The following is a 14,941-nucleotide window of genomic DNA, read 5'->3' as shown; positions in this document are numbered from 1 at the left end:
TAATCCCCAAATGCTAACGCTAAAATGGTTCTCCTTGGTCAGTGAGCATCATCTGCGGTTGGGTCCACAGAAAAAGGAGCCACAGTTATCCTTCCTTGCTTCCTTCCTTGCTTCCTTGTTTCCTTCCTTCCTTGCTTGCTTGCTTCCTTCCTTTCCTCCTTGCTTCCTTGCTTCCTTCCTTCCTTCATCCCTCCCTGCCTCCCCCTCCTTTTTCTTCTTCCTTCTTTGCTTCCTTCATCCCTCCCTGCCTCCCCCCTCCTTTTTCTTCTTCCTTCCTTGCTTCCTTCATCCCTCCCTGCCTCCCCCCTCCTTTTTCTTCTTCCTTCCTTCCTTGCTTCCTTCCTTCCTTCCTTTCCTCCTTGCTTGCTTCCTTCCTTCCTTCCTTGCTTCCTTCCTTCCTTCCTTCATCCCTCCCTGCCTCCCCCCTCCTTTTTCTTCTTCCTTCCTTGCTTCCTTCATCCCTCCCTGCCTCCCCCTCCTTTTTCTTCTTCCTTCCTTGCTTCCTTCATCCCTCCCTGCCTCCCCCCTCCTTTTTCTTCTTCCTTCCTTGCTTCCTTCCTTGCTTCCTTGCTTCCTTGCTTCCTTCCTTCCTTCATCCCTCCCTGCCTCCCCCTCCTTTTTCTTCTTCCTTCTTTGCTTCCTTCATCCCTCCCTGCCTCCCCCTCCTTTTTCTTCTTCCTTCCTTGCTTCCTTCATCCCTCCCTGCCTCCCCCCTCCTTTTTCTTCTTCCTTCCTTCCTTGCTTCCTTCCTTCCTTCCTTTCCTCCTTGCTTGCTTCCTTCCTTCCTTCCTTGCTTCCTTCCTTCCTTCCTTCATCCCTCCCTGCCTCCCCCCTCCTTTTTCTTCTTCCTTCCTTGCTTCCTTCATCCCTCCCTGCCTCCCCCTCCTTTTTCTTCTTCCTTCCTTGCTTCCTTCATCCCTCCCTGCCTCCCCCCTCCTTTTTCTTCTTCCTTCCTTGCTTCCTTCCTTGCTTCCTTGCTTCCTTGCTTCCTTCCTTGCTTCCTTGCTTCCTTCCTTCCTTCCTTTCCTCCTTCCTTCCTTCCTTCATCCCTCCCTGCCCCCCCCTCCTTTTTCTTCTTCCTTCCTTGCTTCCTTCCTTGCTCCCTTCCTTCCTTGCTCCCTTCCTTCCTCCCTCCCTTCCCTTCCGTTCCCTGTGGACTTCAACCTGTGGACCTCAACTCCCAGAATTCCTCTGCCAGCAGGTGCTGGCTGAGGAATGCTGGGAGTTGAAGTCCACAAGTCATAAAATTGCCATGGTTTGAGACCCCTGCCCTAAAGCATAGTTATCTGAAAAGCCGGGTGATTCCCCCCCACCCCGGGCCCCATACCCTTCTTTCCCTCCCTCCCTTGGGCTGTCCTGGGTACGAAATGAATTGTAATGGGTGCTTCCACCCCCCGGGGGCAGAATTTAACCCACGGCACCGGGTTCAACGTCGTCTTGGATACCATCCCTTCTCTGATGAACGCTTTGCGGATGGTGTGGATTATTTCGCGGCATTACAACAAGGACGAGCGGATGGTCCCTCTGATGGAACGGATCGCCTGGGAGATCTCGGCCAGGGTCTGCAAAGTGGTGGACCTGCGGACCTTGTTCAAGTAAGAGGCAGATCCTTCTCCTTTTCGGCTTTGGTCCCGGGATAGCGTAGGACATAGAATAGTGAAGTTGAAAGGAACATTGGGAAGAAGAATCTGAACTCCAAATACGAACTGAATAATCAAATTATCACAGATAACCCCCACTCGGTTAAAGACCTTGGTATACTAATAACAAAAGATCTAAGTGCCAAAGCCCACTGCAACAACATAGCCAAGAAGGCTTCAAGAGTTGTAAACCTAATCCTATGTAGCTTCTGCTCTGGAAATCTCACACTACTTACCAGAGCTTACAAAACTTTTGCCAGACCCATCCTCGAATACAGCTCATCTGTTTGGAACCCATATCGCATCTCAGACATTAACACCCTTGAAAATGTCCAAAGATGCTTCACCAGAAGAGCCCTTCACTCCTCCACTCGAAATAGAATACCCTACGAGACTAGACTTTCAATCCTGGGCCTAGAAAGTTTAGAACTAAGACGCCTTAAACAAGATCTAAGTATTGCCCACAAGATCATATGCTGCCTGTCGGCGACTACTTCAGCTTCAACCACAACAACACAAGAGCACACAACAGATTTAAACTTAATATTAACCGCTCCAAACTTGACTGTAAAAAATATGACTTCAGTAACCGAGTTGTCGAAGCGTGGAACTCATTACGGGACTCCATAGTGTCATCCCCAAACCCCCAACACTTTACCTTTAGATTATCCACGGTTGACCTCTCCAGATTCCTAAGAGGTCAGTAAGGGGCGAGTACAAGTGCACTAGAGTGCCTTCCGTCCCCTGTCCTATTGCTCTCCTATATCTCCTATACCTTTCTTCTATTCCTATATCTCTCCTTCTATTCTTTCATTGCTATGTTCTATTACTATATCTTCTTTTCTATTCTTTCTTAGATATATTTTACTATGTGTGTATAGAGATATATACCCACTAAAACCCTCATTGTGTATTGGACAAAATAAATAAATAAGTAAGTAAGTAAGTAAGTAAGTAAATAAGTAAATAAAATAAAATAAAATAAAATAAAATAAAATAAAATAAACAAACCCCGGAGGTCTTCTAGTCCAACCCCCTGTATATATGCCAAATAATAATTATTTTTTTAAAAAAAAATTTTTAGCTTCATAACATTAAAACCAACCAGGATTTTAGAGTCTCTTTTCTTTTTTTTCTGCACCAAATAAATTCCGCCCCACCCTTTGTCCTTTGGACGGACTCCAGAGAAGACAGGCATGTGGCCAAAATCAAGATGGTAGAAGCTAAGCGAACTCTTGAAATCTGGAAGGAATCGTATTTCGACATCCGGGCTAAAATCGAGGCATCGGGAAGAGACGCGCGGTGGGAATTCGACCGGAAGCGGCTCTTTGAAAAGACCGACTACATGGCTTTCATCTGCCAGGACCTCTACAACGTGTTGCAGGTAACAACGGGCACAAAGAGGTCGGGGAAAAAAGTTTCACGAGCCAAATAAATTTCCCCAAAGGGATCCCTGAAAATCTCTCTCTCACACACACACACACACACACACAAAAACACACATGCTTCCATGTAAGCCAAGGGCGGGGGACGGTGGCCCTCATGGACTTCAACTCCCAGAATTCCTGAGCCGGACACCCAAGGCTGATCTAACCCAACAGGTCATGGAGGAATTTTACAATATCTTTGGGCCTGAACTGAAAGCTGTGACGGGGGACCCCAAGCGCATCGACGAAGTCTTGGACCGAGTAGACAGCCTGGTCAGCCCGATGGAGGTTCTGACCTTTGACCCGTTCAACCTCCGATGTGCACACCAGTGGAAGGGCGTGATGGAGGAGTTCAAGCTGGAAGTTGTAGTAAGTAGGAGAAGCATTGCTTTTACCTTCCTCCTCCCCATTCCTCCTCCTCCTCCTGTTCTTATTTCTTCTCGTCTTCCTTCTTCCTCTCCTCATCTTGTTCTTACTTCTTCTCCTCCTTCCTCTCCTCCACCTTCCTCCTCCTCATCGTGTTCTTATTCTTATTTCTTCCACTCCTTTGTTTGTGAGTGACATAGGGGAAGGTTTGGTAGGGAAGGTTTGCCTATTTGCCGATGACTCTAAAGTGTGCAATAGGGTTGATATTCCTGGAGGGGTCTGTAATATGGTAAATGATTTAGCTTTACTAGATAAATGGTCAAAGCAATGGAAACTGCAGTTTAATGTTTCCAAATGTAAAATAATGCACTTGGGCAAAAGGAATCCTCAATCTGAGTATTGCATTGGCAGTTCTGTGTTAGCAAAAACTTCAGAAGAGAAGGATTTAGGGGTAGTGATTTCTGACAGTCTCAAAATGGGTGAACAGTGCAGTCAGGCGGTAGGGAAAGCAAGCAGGATGCTTCGCTGCATAGCTAGAGGTATCACAAGCAGGAAGAGGGAGATTGTGATCCCCTTATATAGAGCGCTGGTGAGACCACATTTGGAATAATGTGTTCAGTTCTGGAGACCTCACCTACAAAAAGATATTGACAAAATTGAACGGGTCCAAAGACGGGCTACAAGAATGGTGGAAGGTCTTAAGCATAAAACGTATCAGGAAAGACTTCATGAACTCCATCTGTCTAGTCTGGAGGACAGAAGGAAAAGGGGGGACACGATCGAAACGTTTTAATATGTCAAAGGGCTAAATAAGGTCCAGGAGGGAAGTGTTTTTAATAGGAAAGTGAACACAAGAACAAGGGGGCACAATCTGAAGTTAGTTGGGGGAAAGTTCAAAAGCAACATGAGGAAATATTTTACTGAAAGTAGTAGATGCTTGGAACAAACTTCCAGCAGACATGGTTGGTCAATCCACAGTAACTGAATTGAAACATGCCTGGGATAAACATATATCCATTGTAAGATAAAATACAGAAAATAGTATAAGGGCAGACTAGATGGACCACGAGGTCTTTTTCTACCGTCAGTCTTCTATGTTTCTATGTTTCCTTCTCCTTCTTCTTCCTTCTCTTCCTCCTCCTCTTGTTCTTATTTCTTCTCCTCCTTCTCCTTCCTCCCTCTTTCTCCTCCGCCTCCTCTTGTCCTTCTTATTTCTTCCACTCCTTCTCCTTCCTCTTCTCTTCCTCTTTCTCCTCCTCTTGTTCCTATTCTTGGTTCTTCTCCTTCCTCTCCTCCTTCTCTTCCTCGTTCTTCCCTCTCTACCTTCCTTATTTCTGTTCCCTTCCTTGGCTGATTCCAGGACATCGAGAAAGAAGCCAAGAACTTCATCGACGAGTCCTTCAAGACCCTTCGCTCCGCCGAAGCGGCCTTCGACATGCTGTTGAACTTCAAGCACATCCGTTCCCGGGAGGCCATCAACAAACAGATGATGATGAAATTCAACGATATCCTGGCACAGTATTGCAAGGAGGTGATTCCGGGGTCTGTCCCCTTCCTTCCCCCTTACGGGAACGAACTCTGTCAAACCCTCCTCCCGAGTTACCGTCATGGTTGAGTCGGCCGGGGGGGACGGACGGACGACCGTCGAGAGTCGAACGTGCTGACCGCGAACCTTCTTTCCCACCTGCTCTTCCGCAACAGCTTGAGATCGTGAACGGCATTTTCATCAGCAACCTCACCAGCCCTCCGTTGTGTAAGAACCACCCTCCGATGGCCGGAGCCATTTACTGGGCGCGGTCTCTCTTCTACCGCATCAAGCACACCATTATCCGCTTCCAGGAGGTGGAAGAACTGCTGGCCAGCGAACGCGGGAAGGAGGTGAGACGGAATCCCGTTGCTACCCGACTTACGCCCTCGACTTAACGACTCCCAATTTGGGGGCTGGAATTTCCATGGCTAAACAAGGCTGTTGCGGAGGGGAGGTGCCTGATTTTAGGACTTTCCACAGCCCCTCCCAAGGCTTTGGAGTTGGCCTTGAAAGTAGAGCAATTTTTTTAAAAAAAAATCTGTTTCTTTGGGATCAAAAGAGTAGGTTGTATAACAATTATTATTATTATTATTATTATTATTATTATTATTATTATTATTATTATTATTTATTAGATTTGTATGCCGCCCCTCTCCGCAGACTCGGGGCAGCTCACAACAGTGACAAAAACAATATACAGTGGTACCTCAAGATACGAACCCCTCGTCTTACGAACAACTCGTGATACGAACCCGGGGTTCAGAAAAATTTTGCCTCTTCTTACGAACTTTTTTCGAGTTACAAACTGGCGTTCGGAGACTGCTGGGAAGCCGCGCGGCTGTTTTAAAAGGTGACAGCCGGGCGGCAGGGCTTCCCAGCAGCCTCCCGAACGCCGGTTCGTAACTCGAAAAAAGTTCGTAAGAAGAGGCAAAATTTTTCTGAACCCCGGGTTCGGTTCGGGAGGTTGCTGGGAAGCCCCCCAGCCCGGCTGTCACCTTTTAAAACAGCCGCGCGGCTTCCCAGCTGTCTCCGAACGCCGAACGCGGAAGTTCGGCTTTGGCGTTCGGCTTCGGGAGACAGCTGGGAAGCTGCGCGGCTGTTTTAAAAGGTCACAGCCGCGCTGGGGGGCTTCCCACCCCCCCCCCCCGAACCCCGAACTTTTACCGAACTAAGATAACATATCTAAGATAACAATTACACATTTAAAAATCTAAAAGCAAGGAACCCCAATATAAAAAACATACATGCAGTCATATCATGCACTAGAACTACATAGGCAGGGGGAGATGTCTCAATGATGGTGAAGCTATGCCACAGGTGGCACACAGAGCCATATCTGCTGGCACGCGAGCCATTGCCCTAGCTCAGCTCCAACATACATGTGTGCACCAGCCATCTGATTTTTGGCTTGCACAGAGGCTCCGGGAGGGCGTTTTTGGCTTCCAGGGAACCTCCAGGGGGATGCGGAGGGCGTTTTTTTCTCCCTTGGCTCCAGGGAAGCCTTTGGAGCCTGGGGAGGGAGAAACACGAGCCTACTGGTTCCGCCAGAACTTGGGAAACAGGCCATTTCCGGCCTCCAGGGGACGGGGGGAAGCTGTTTTCGCCCTCCCCAGGCATTGAACTATGGGTGCGGGCACTCACGCTTGCGCGATAGCTGTTTTGGCACCGGAGGGAAGAAAGGTTCGCCATCACTGCTCTTATAAAGAGTGCTTCGAACGGCCATCCACAGGCCCAAATGGTGGGAAAGAGGCAAAACGCTTTTGAGGAAGACCACCCCTCTCGTTCAGGGGCTGTCACAACTCAAGGCAGACCAAAAACAAAACGAAAGGAGAAATGTTTCCCTGCTTTGCATTTGCGCACACAAGAAGGAACAGGAAAGGGAAAGAGGAAAGACAACGGAAAATATGGGAAGAGAGCAAGGAAGGAAAATAAGGAAAGGAAGAAGAATGGGAGAATGAAGAGGGAAGGAAAAAGGAGGGAGGGAGGAAAAATAGGAAGGAAAGAAGGGAGGAAGGAAGGAAAAATAGGAAGGAAAGGAGGGAAGAAAGGAAGGAAAAATAGGAAGGAAAGGAAGGAAAGAAGGGAGGGAGGGAGGAAAAATAGGAAGGAAAGGAAGGAAAGAAGGGAGGGAGGAAAAATAGGAAGGAAAGGAAGGAAAGAAGGGAGGGAGGGAGGAAAAATAGGAAGGAAAGGAAGGAAAGAAGGGAGGGAGGGAGGAAAAATAGGAAGGAAAGAAGGGTGGGAGGGAGGAAAAATAGGAAGGAAAGGAAGGAAGGAAAAATAGGAAGGAAAGAAGGGAGGGAGGGAGGAAAAATAGGAAGGAAAGGAAGGAAAGAAGGGAGGGAGGGAGGAAAAATAGGAAGGAAAGGAAGGAAAGAAGGGAGGGAGGGAGGAAAAATAGGAAGGAAAGGAAGGAAAGAAGGGAGGGACGGAGGAAAAATAGGAATGAAAGAAGGGAGGGAGGGAGGAAAAATAGGAAGGAAAGGAGGGAAGGAAGGAAGGAAAAATAGGAAGGGAGGAAGGATGGAAGAATATAATGAGTGAAGGAAGGTTTCAGGAAAGTCCTACCTTAGCACAGGTGCCTCCCCCCAACACGAGTGATGGTGAGCTGTCCACACCCACCGTGGCCCTTCCCCTTCTCAGCCCTCCGAGGTCAAACACAACCCTGATGTTGTCCTCAGTCAAAATCCAGTTTGTTACCCCTGCTCCAGTTTATTCACGGAGTCCACGGAGAGGGGTGGCATACATTAAATTAAAATTAAATCATTCGCGTCTGTTTCAGGTGAAGCAAAAATACCTGGAGGTGGCCAAGAGGATGAAAGAGTACGAAGACCTGAAGTACGACCAGTGGAGGAGCGCCACCGAAGAACGGCTTCCGATTCTGTTGAAGAAGACCCTCCTTGCTAGAGTCCAGTCAGCTGGGTTGGTCTTCCATGCAAACCCAGACGCTCCCGAACCGGTCAGTAGAATTCTTCCTGGAGATCCACTCTCTTGTCTGGGATGGCCTGGGATCTCCCGTTTGAGCAGGAGTCTTAGGTGATAAGGAGTAAGCTGTGTTACTCCTAAGTTACAAAGGATATACAGTGGAACACGTGGAGGAGAAAGATATTTATTTATTTGTTTGTTATTTATTTATTAATCAGATTTGTATGCCGCCCCTCTCCGCCGACTCGGGGCGGCTCACAGCAATAATAGTACAATGTAAACAAATCTAATATTTAGGTTTAAGTTAATTTAAAACCCCAATTTAGAAACCAATCATACATACTAGCATACCATGTATAAATTTTATAAGCCTAGGGGGAGGGAAAGTCTCAATTCCCCCATGCCTGACGACAGAGGTGGGTTTTAAGGAGCTTACGAAAGGCTAGGAGGGTGGGGGCAACTCTGATATCCGGGGGGAGTTGGTTCCAAAGGGTCGGGGCCGCCACAGAGAAGGCTCTTCCCCTGCGTCCCGCCAAACGGAAAGATATCCAGCTAATAACCCAGAGATATGAGTAGCACTACATAGTGTTGTTTAAATTATTAGATTTATTCTTACATTGTCTTTGTTATTGTTGTGAGCCGCCCTGAGTCTATGGAGAGGGGCAGCATACAAATCTAATTAATAATAATAATAATAATAATAATAATAATAATAATAACAACAACAACAACAACCAGACCAGATAGCTTGAGTATATAAATATTATTTACATTTATCAAATATTGTAGTCAGGAATAATCCTAGTCATTCACAAATACATCAGTCAATCTTCTCAACACAGACACATATACAAAACAACATGAGAACACACAGTAGTTCTTACAACAAGTCTCCCCCAAGAGAGATACTACTAGCGCCCTCTTGTGGCTTACTGCATCACCAGCTCTTATAGCAACAATGTACTAAACCTTTTCAACATACATTGCTGGTTTGCTTTATATATTATTATTATTATTATTATTATTATTATTATTATTATTATTTATTAAATTTGTATGCCGCCCCCTCTCCGCAAATATATAACAAATCTAATCATTTAAAAATCACTAAAAAACCCTTATGAAAAGCAAACATACACACAAACATACCATGCATAAACTGTATAGGCCCAGGGGAGATGTCTCAATTCCCCCATGCCTGACGGCAGGTAAATAGAAATATTTATATATAAAGAGAAAGAAAAGAAATGAGAGAGAGGTTACAGATGGAAGTATCTATATATATAGAGAAAAATATTAGATAGATGATAGTTGTAACACCCAACTAGTTATGCACATAGCACTAACAAGGAGGTTGGAGTAGAAGACCTCCATGGCCTCTTCCAACTCTCTTCCGACCGCAAGGAGGCTTTTCATCCCTTCCACGCATGGGTTCCATCTCTTCTCCTGGGTGTCATTTATAACTGCCCATTTCATTTTCATTTCATTTTATTGGATTTGTATGCCGCCCCTCTCCGTAGACTCGGGGCGGCTAACAACAGTAGTAAAAACAACATGCGACAATCCAATACTAAAGAAGCTAAAAACCCTTATTTTAAAACCAATCATACATACAAACGTACCATACATAAATTGTGGAAGCCTAGGGGAAAAGAATATCTTAATTCCCCCATGCCTGACGACAGAAGTGGGTTTTAAGAAGCTTGCGAAAGGCAAGAAGGGTGGGGGCAATTCTAATCTCTGGGGGGAGTTGGTTCCAGAGGGCCGGGGCCGCCACAGAGAAGGCTCTTCCCCTGGGTCCCGCCAGGCGACATTGTTTAGTTGACAGGACCTGGAGAAGATCCACTCTGTGGGACCTAACTGGTCGCTGGGATTCGTGCGGCATAAGGCGGTCCCGGAGATAATCTGGTCCAGTGCCATGAAGGGCTTTATAGGTCATAACCAACACTTTGAATTGTGACCGGAAACTGATCGGCAACCAATGCAGACTGCGGAGTGTTGGTGTAACATGGGCATACCTAGGGAAGCCCATGACTGCTCTCGCAGCTGCATTCTGCACGATCTGGAGTTTCCGAACACTTTTCAAAGGTTGCCCCATGTAGAGAGCGTTACGGTAGTCAAGCCTCGAGGTGATGAGGGCATGAGTGACTGTGAGCAGTGAGTCCCGATCCAAATAGGGCCGCAACTGGTGCACCAGGCGAACCTGGGCAAACGCCCCCCTCGCCACAGCTGAAAGATGCCCAGTCTTCACCCCGGTGATGGTCAGCCTTCTCCCTCGCAGAGCGTTCGTTCGGACGAGGTGGAAAGCACCAGCGAGAAGGCGACACGCTTCATGGTCAACTTTTCACCCGTGCTTCGAGAGATGATCAATGAAACCAAGTACATGGAGCACCTGGGGTTCCCCGTGCCTGAAATCGCCAGGAATGTGGCTTTGCAGGAGGATAAATTTCTGCGGTAAGCGTGGAGGGCTCGGGGTGGTGGTGGTGGAGGTAAATGTTTTGGCCTCCTTACTGGGCAGGTCTGCTATTCCTTCTCTTAACCCCATTCGGAAGTCTAAATATTCTTCAATCTTCTCTTGGGGGTCTCAGGTACACGGACAGCATCAAGCAGATGCTGGACCACTACCACAAATTGGTAGGGACCTTGAACGACGCTGAGATGCAACTTCTGGATGAGCACATGCAAGACCTTTGGCGGGTTTTCCGATCCGGTTACAAAAGACTCAACTGGAACTCTTTAGGTAACCATCTTCGCTGAGTAAGCCCAGGGAAGGGGAGGATCTTCCTTTCAAATATTACACCAACATTTGACAGAATTTGACAGCTCAGAGCAAACGGAGCGTTTTCCTTTCTCTGCGCATCTCTGTCCCCCTCTCTCTCTTTTTTTTTAAGCCTTAAAGTTTTGGATTTTTTTGATTCCCCTCCCCTCACCTTCTTCCTTTGGCAGCGACTGTCCTCCTCCTCCTCTTCCTCCTCCTCCCACCTGTTCTGTCGGGCTCTCTGATAGACTCCTCCCAAAAATTCACAGGTACAAATTTCAGACACACACACATTTGAAAATTCAAAACAATGTTCTTTATAATGAAAATTCACTTAAACCAAGCCCTCTTTTGGTATAGCAAAGAGCCCTCGTCTCCAAACAAACTGGTAATTTGTACAAGTCCCTTATCAGTTCTGTGATGCAATTCACAGTCCTTCTTCTTCCACAAAGTGAAACACACTTTGCTCTGGTTTAGTTTCAAAGCGGGGAAACATCAGCACACAAAAAGTCAAAGTCAGTAAAGCAGTCAGGAAACACAACGATCAGATAATCCTCCACAATGGCCAAACCCACAGGCTGCTCTTTATAGCAGCCTCCCTAATGACCACAGCCCCACCCAACCACAGGTGGCCTCATTTTCTTTGATAATAATCTCTCAGTTGTTGCTGCCTATGCATCGCTCTCCACATGCGTGGCTGTATCATTAACTCTTGTTCCGAATCCAAGGAGGAGCTAAATAATTGATCTCCTTCTGAGCTGTCTGCCCCACTCTCCTCTTCCCTGTCACTCATGTCTTCTTGGTCAGAGGAGCCTTCATCAGCAGATTCCACCGGGGGAGGCAAAACAGGCCTGCAGCATGTGGATGTCTCCCCCACATCCACAGTCCTTGGGGCAGGAGCTGGGCCAGAGCTAACCACAACACCACCCAAATTCCGAGCTTTTATTTCTTTCCTCATGGGTTTTTCATTTGCTTTTACATTGATTCCTAGGGGGGGGAAATTGCTTCTACTCACAAACTTCTACTTAAGAACCTGGTCACGGAACGAATTAAGTTCTTAAGTAGAGGCACCACTGTATTCCAAGACATGTGTCTTCTTGAGAAGAGATTGGGATGGAAGACCTCCAAGGTCCCTTCCAACTCTATTACACTGTGATGGTTAGTTGGTCACACCCACGCAGATACAACTCAACAGCCCGCAGTCATCCCTGTAGGGTGTTGAGCCTGATCAAATGACTTTATTTCCCAGGGATTGGTGACTACATTATACGGTGCACCCAGGGCATTGGGAAGTTCGAATCTCTCGTGCATCAGATCCACAAGAATGCCGAAGACATCAATAATAAACTTTTATGGATCGAATCAGCCAACCTGTTCAAGAGCCCTCCTTTAAAAGGAGACAGTCATTTCCCAGGTAGGTGGCCAAATTCTTACTTTGCTTTGCTCATTTCTGAGCCAGATGAAGCTAATATCTCTTGTGAGATTAGAAGTGAGCCCGTTTACCCTTTACAAAACGGTTACCCTTGTGAAATATGCGGTCTCCAGTTGAGGTGAACTATTGAGGCGAACGAACAGGTAGCAATAGCATTTAGACCTATATACTGCTTCACAGTGCTTCACACAACCTCTCTAAGCGGTTTACAAGAGTCAGCCTCTTGCCCCCAACAATCTGGGTCCTCATTTGACCCACATTGGAAGGATGGGAGGCTGAGTCAACCTTGAGTCAGGAGGAAGGAAGGCAAGAAGGAAGGAAGGAAAGAAGGAAGGAAGGAAAGAAGGAAGGAAAGAAGGAAGGAAGGAAGGAGAGAAGGAAGGAAAGAGAGAAGGAAGGAAGGAAGGAGAGAGGGAAGGAAGGAGAGAAGGAAGGAAGGAGAGAGGGAAGGAAGGAGAGAGGGAAGGAGAGAGGGAAGGAAGGAAGGAGAGAGGGAAGGAAGGAAGGAGAGAGGGAAGGGAGGAAGTAAAGAAGGAAGGAGAGGGAAGGAAGAAAGGAAGGAGAGAGGGAAGGAAGGAAGGAGAGAGGGAAGGAAGGAAGGAAGGAGAGAGGGAAGGAAGGAGAGAGGGAAGGAAGGAAGGAAAGAAGGCAGGAAGGAAGGAAAGAAGGAAGGGGGAGGGTAATAGCACTTGGATTTATATACCACTTCACAGTGCTTTCCAGCCCCTTCAAAGTGATTTACAGAGTCAGCATCTTGCCCCCCAACAATTGTGTCCTCATTTTACCCACCTCGGAAGGACGGAAGGCAGAGACCTGAGAGTCAACCTTGACCCTGGTGAGACTTGAACTGCCAAATTGCAGGCAGTTAGCAGAAGTAACCTGCAGTACTGCACTCTAACCACTGTGCCACCATGGCTCAGGTAGTTGTAAATTGTGGCAGTCATAAAGTAGGTCATCCACGAGTGGTGTGGTGGCTTAGAGGTGGAGCTCTCGCTATGAGTTCTATCCTAGATAGAGGGAGATATTTCTCTCTCTGGGCACAATGAGAATTGACCTGCTGAACAAAACTCTGTACTGGGGACAGGAAAGGCATCCAGCCAGTAAACACTCGGCTCCATTCAGTTGCCCAGACTCCACCCCAATGCAAGGGATTATGGGGCCATTGGAAGGAAGGGAGGAAGGGAAAGAAAGAAAGAAAGAAAGAAGAAAAAGGAGGGAGGGAGGGAGGAGAAGGAAGGAAGGAAGATAGACAGACACAGACAAGGAAGGGAGGAAGGGAGGAAGGAAGAGAAAGAAAGAAAGAAAAAAGAAAAAGGAGGGAGGGAGGAGAAGGAAGAAAGGAAGATAGATAGACAGACAGACAAGGAAGGAAGGGAGGAAGGGAGGAAGAGAAAGAAAGAAAGAAAGAAAGAAAGAAGGAAGCAGGTCTTATCCATGTGACTGATCTTATTTTACGGCCTTTTATGGGAGTCGTTGAGTGAACACTGCGATTGTTAAGCAATTGTTCACTATGTGCAAAATTATCTCAATATGCTGTTATCTGACCAAAGGATGCTGCAACTGGTCATCCATGAAAGACCAGTTCCACAGCACCTGAAATGTGGTCACATGACTGCAGGGAACTTCAAAACCAGGCTGAAAATCCTCTTGGGGAAATATGAAATATTTATTTTATTTATTTATTTTATTTATTTATTCATTTGTCCAATACACAAATACATAGGAAGAAAATAGACATGTGATAATATAAAAGAGGGTGAAAGTGAACTTAGAGGAGAGGACATCTGAAAGGAAGAGAATATATATGATAAGTGAGAGAAAGGAGAGACAATTGGACAGGGGACGAAAGGCACACTAGTGCACTTATGTACGCCCCTTACTGGCCTCTTAGGAACCTGGAGAGGTCAATCGTGGAGAGTCTAAGGGAGAAGTGTTGGGGGTTAGGGGTTGACACAATTGAGTCCGGCAATGAATTCCACGCTTCGACAACTCGATTGTTGAAATCATATTTTTTACAGTCACGTTTGGAGCGGTTCGTATTAAGTTTGAATCTGTTGCGTGCTCTTGAGAACACCTGAAACGTGAACGGTGGGGTTCAAGAAGTTTTCCAGAGGGTGTTTTGCAAACCTTTGTCTGAATTCAAGCAAGATAAACCTGCCTATCAACGAAGCCATTTCTCATGAATTATTTCTTCAATGCCCTCCTTAGCCGTTCATGTTGCGACTTCCCTTTGGTCTCCTCTCCTGGGCAGGTGTGAAGGATTACTTCGAGTTTATCAAGCGCGAACGGTCCAGGGACCTGGAGCACCTGGTTCGCAAGTACACCTCGGTGGGGCCCCTGCTGACCAAAATGGAAGGCCTGGTGGTGAACACCAACACTGGGAAAGCCTCGCGGCTCGTGCCCTATTACGCCTTCTGGGAAAGGAAAATCTATCAGAGCTTGACCAGCTTGATTCTGAAGTAAGTCCGCAGGATCCAGTCTTGGGCATTTGCCACCAGGACCAGATAACTTTGTCTTCCAATCTTTTGGACTCGTCCTGGAGTCCATCTTCAGAGAACTTCCCTAGCAGCGTGTGCTGTTCTGCGTGCGGAATTTATAGTGCCTGTTGCGTGTGGCTTTTTAGATGTTAATTGGGGTGCGTTGACGGCTGGCTTTTAAGCCGCTGGCTGTCCTTTGCTTGTGCTGCCCAGCCCCCATCTTCCAAGTACAGTGTTCCCTCGATTTTCGCGGGTTTCAACTTCGCGAATAGCCTATACCATGGTTTTTCCAAAAATATTAATTAAAAAATACTTCGCGGTTTTTTTCCTATACCACGGTTTTTTCCACCCGATGACGTCATATGTCATTGCCAAACTAATAGTTTTT

General features: G+C 46.8%; 1 protein-coding gene across 1 annotated transcript in view; it reads left to right on the top strand.

Moving 5' to 3' along the window:
- Positions 1 to 14,941, top strand: part of DNAH10 (dynein axonemal heavy chain 10) — a 141,553-nt gene that overhangs the window by 14,605 nt on the left and 112,007 nt on the right. Inside the window, 10 exon segments of the mRNA XM_070763165.1 lie at positions 1,405 to 1,595; positions 2,826 to 3,024; positions 3,242 to 3,436; positions 4,794 to 4,964; positions 5,135 to 5,311; positions 7,744 to 7,920; positions 10,168 to 10,340; positions 10,475 to 10,626; positions 11,894 to 12,058; positions 14,328 to 14,535. Coding sequence (XP_070619266.1) covers positions 1,405 to 1,595; positions 2,826 to 3,024; positions 3,242 to 3,436; positions 4,794 to 4,964; positions 5,135 to 5,311; positions 7,744 to 7,920; positions 10,168 to 10,340; positions 10,475 to 10,626; positions 11,894 to 12,058; positions 14,328 to 14,535 — 1,808 coding nt within the window.

Source organism: Erythrolamprus reginae, chromosome 10, assembly GCF_031021105.1.
Source record: "Erythrolamprus reginae isolate rEryReg1 chromosome 10, rEryReg1.hap1, whole genome shotgun sequence".
Classification (NCBI taxonomy): domain Eukaryota; kingdom Metazoa; phylum Chordata; class Lepidosauria; order Squamata; family Dipsadidae; genus Erythrolamprus; species Erythrolamprus reginae.
The sequence above is the reverse complement of the archived record's forward strand: the minus strand, read 5'-3'. Positions and strand labels throughout refer to the sequence as shown.